General features: G+C 64.2%; 1 protein-coding gene across 4 annotated transcripts; it reads left to right on the top strand.

Moving 5' to 3' along the window:
• The first annotated feature begins 6 nt into the window (after nt 1-6).
• On the top strand, nt 7-2,910 carry ARHGDIA (Rho GDP dissociation inhibitor (GDI) alpha). Of its 4 annotated transcripts, none has more exons than XM_011995631.1 (6): nt 7-902; nt 1,018-1,101; nt 1,233-1,309; nt 1,390-1,453; nt 1,551-1,570; nt 1,683-2,910. In XM_011995631.1, the coding sequence occupies exons 1-6, from the start codon at nt 713-715 to the stop codon at nt 2,247-2,249; spliced, it is 1,002 nt and encodes a 333-aa protein (XP_011851021.1). In that variant the 5' UTR covers nt 7-712; the 3' UTR covers nt 2,250-2,910. The 4 variants fall into 4 exon arrangements, with proteins under 4 accessions (XP_011851021.1, XP_011851091.1, XP_011851238.1 ...); XM_011995701.1 differs by having other exon boundaries at nt 1,551-1,637; nt 2,045-2,910; XM_011995848.1 differs by lacking the exon at nt 1,551-1,570.
• The last annotated feature ends 240 nt before the right edge of the window (nt 2,911-3,150 follow it).

The raw sequence follows: 3,150 nt of genomic DNA, 5'->3' as shown, positions 1-3,150 counted from the left end.
CCTGCCGGGTCAGTGCTGCCCCGGGCACTCCTGGCTCCCGATCTACAAGAGGGCCCGACGGTACTGAGCGGCTGTGGTAGCTCCCAAGTGTAGGTCACAGACTCACACCATTGTAGAGAAACCGGAGATACTTAGGATCCCCGTGCCCCGTTGGCTCCCTGCGGTGTTCTGGCTGCCTCTAGCATCCGAGCTCCAGGGGCATCCTGTTTGAAGGATGAGGATGAGCCGACCACACAGGTTTACATGTGACTAGCACGGCCAGAGGAGCATCCCTACTGAGGGATACCCAGCCCCGTTACCCGGTAGGGCAAGGGCCTGGGCAGCTCAGGAGCAGCAAGCCCATAAGAGAGGCTTTAGTGTGGGCCCTGCCAGTTGGGTCTGGGGCCTGCTAGCCCCGCCCCACGCATGCCGGGGGCTGCTGCCTCCTCCATCGTGGAGGGGGAGGTGTGCCCTCTCTCCCCAGGACCGGCTGCAGTTCCCATTTTGTCTCAGATGTTATACCTGGCGTGGGGGCACCTCACACTGCCCCAGAGGATGCCCCTGAGGAGGAGTTGGGCGGAGGAGAGGAGCGGGGGTGGCCCCCTTGGAGCCCTTTTGGAGCTCTGGCTGCAGTCCACGCTTCTGCTCAGAAAGTGCGCTTCCGTTGGGGATCCAGGTCCAAGGCCTGCCACCGTCCCGCCCACAGGTGTCCTGACCCAGGCTAAGCGTGAGCATGGCTGAGCAGGAGCCCACAGCCGAGCAGCTGGCCCAGATTGCAGCAGAGAACGAGGAAGACGAGCACTCGGTCAACTACAAGCCCCCGGCCCAGAAGAGCATCCAGGAGATCCAGGAGCTGGACAAGGACGACGAGAGCCTGCGAAAGTACAAGGAGGCCCTGCTGGGCCGCGTGGCCGTTTCGGCAGGTGAGTCTGGGCTGCGGGAGCCCGGTGACCACTCGTGCACTGCAGCTGTCTTGCCGCTCCCCAGCCCCTGCTTCCACTGGCGGGGGTGAGGCCCTCACCTCCTGTCACTCCCCAGACCCCAACGTCCCCAACGTCGTCGTGACTGGCCTGACCCTGGTGTGCAGCTCGGCCCCGGGCCCCCTGGAGCTGGACCTGACAGGTGAGCGCCCTGCGGCTGCGGGGGTTCGGGCGGCCCCTGGTGGGGGTCTCGGGAAGTGCAGCCAAGGGGCCGCGCAGGGCTGGGGGCGCGGGGCTGCTGGGCAGTCACTGAAGGAGAGGTCCCCCCAACAGGTGACCTGGAGAGCTTCAAGAAGCAGTCGTTCGTGCTGAAAGAGGGTGTAGAGTACCGGATAAAAATCTCTTTCCGGGTAAGCGATCGGCTGCTGTGGCCAGGGAGGGAGGCGGGACTGGGGCCGCCCTTCCCTGATCTTCGCTTGGGGTCCTGCAGGTTAACAGAGAGATCGTGTCCGGCATGAAGTACATCCAGCACACGTACAGGAAAGGCGTCAAGAGTGAGTGGGGCCCCGGGCAGGGCGGAGGGGGCCGTTTGGGTGCGTGCTGCCCAGCGGGGACGCAGGGCCGCTGACCGCCCTCTGCCTTGTGCCGCAGTTGACAAGACTGACTACATGGTGGGCAGCTATGGGCCTCGGGCCGAGGAGTACGAGTTCCTGACCCCCGTGGAGGAGGCACCCAAGGGTATGCTGGCCCGGGGCAGCTACAGCATCAAGTCCCGCTTCACAGACGACGACAAGACCGACCACCTGTCCTGGGAGTGGAATCTCACCATCAAGAAGGACTGGAAGGACTGAGCCCAGCCAGAGGCAGGCAGGGCAGACGGACGGACGGACGACGGACAGGCGGATGTGTCCCCCCAGCCCCTCCCCTCCCCGTACCAAAGTGCTGACAGGCCCTCCGTGCCCCTCCCACCCTGGTCCGCCTCCCTGGCCTGGCTCAACCGAGTGCCTCCGACCCCCCTCCTCGACCCTCCCCCGCCCACAGGCCCAGCCTCCTCGGTGGTCTTGTGTGTCGTTGCTGCTTCTGCCTGTGCTGTGGGGGAAGAGAGGCCCCAGCCAGGCCTCTGCTGCCCTTTCCGTGCCCCCCAGGTTCTATCTCCCTGTCACACCTGAGGCCTGGCTTAAGGAAGGAGCGGAGCAGCCATTCTCCAGGCCCCGTGGTTGCCCCAAACGTGTGCGTTTGCTGCTCCGTGGTGGAGCTGGGGTGTGGGATGCAGGGTCTTGTGGGGGCCGGGCCATCCTCCAGCCCTGCTGCTCCCTGGCCAGCCCCTTTGTCGCTGTCAGTCCCGTCTAACCATGATGCCTTAACATGTGGAGTGTGCCGTGGGGCCTCACTAGCCTCTAACTCCCTGTGTCTGCATGAGCATGTGGCCTCCCCGTCCCTTCCCCGGTGGCAAACCCAGTGACCCAGGGACATGTGGGGTGTGCTGCTGCTGCTCCCCAGCCCACCAGTGCCTGGCCAGCCTGCCCCCTCCCATGGCCAGGACTGTGGAGATGGCTCCAGCGGCTTGGGGAAAGCCAAATTGCCAAAACTCAAGTCACCTCAGTACCATCCAGGAGGCTGGGTGTTGTCCTGCCTCTGCCTTTTCTGTCTCAGCGGACAGCGCCCAGAACCCACCCCCTAGAGAGCCGTCAATGGACAGCCTCACTCACCCCACCTGGGCCCAGCCAGGAGCCCTGCCTGGCCATCAGTATTTATTGCCTCCGTCCGCGCTGTCCCTGGGCCGCTGGCCTGCCGCCTGTTTCCCCAGGCTCTCGGTGCCACCACCCCCAGCAGGCCCTCCCTGACCCAGCCAAGAACAAACAAGGGACCAAGTGCACACATTGCTGAGAGCTGTCTCCTGTGCCTCCCCGACCCCGTCCCTGGTCTTCATGTTGTGTCTGCCAGGCTCAGGCAGAGGCACCTGTCCCTGCTTCTCCTTTTCTGACCGGGAAATAAATGCCCCTGAAGGAGCCAGGGCTGTCTACTGCTTGGCATTTTCAGGGTCTGGCAGGGGAGGGCCTGGCTCCTCTGCTGCCTGACAGGCTTTAGGAGACAAAAGGGAAGATGACCCTGGTGGGGTAATGGGAAGGGAGGGGCAGGGCCCCCTTGAAGTGCTGTGGCTGCTGGGCCCCTTGCAACTATCTGGGAAGAAAAGAATGACGTCCAGCGACACCAGCCCTAGGCAGCACAGTCTAGAACAGTGCAGAAGACC

The sequence above is a fragment of the Mandrillus leucophaeus genome, unplaced genomic scaffold, assembly GCF_000951045.1.
Source record: "Mandrillus leucophaeus isolate KB7577 unplaced genomic scaffold, Mleu.le_1.0 Scaffold1, whole genome shotgun sequence".
NCBI classification, from domain to species: domain Eukaryota; kingdom Metazoa; phylum Chordata; class Mammalia; order Primates; family Cercopithecidae; genus Mandrillus; species Mandrillus leucophaeus.
Note: the sequence above shows the minus strand (reverse complement) of the source record. Positions and strands in the feature narration are given on the sequence as shown.

What these genes read in the sequence shown, in the direction of transcription:
- ARHGDIA (XM_011995631.1), top strand. Translation starts at nt 713, where the DNA reads ATGGCTGAGCAGGAGCCCACAGCCGAGCAGCTGGCCCAGATTGCAGCA. An exon ending in GTACAGGAAAGGCGTCAAGA is followed by an intron (nt 1,454 to 1,550) that starts GTGAGTGGGGCC and finishes CTTGTGCCGCAG; the next exon opens with TTGACAAGACTGACTACATG. An exon ending in TTGACAAGACTGACTACATG is followed by an intron (nt 1,571 to 1,682) that starts GTGGGCAGCTAT and finishes CCCGCTTCACAG; the next exon opens with ACGACGACAAGACCGACCAC.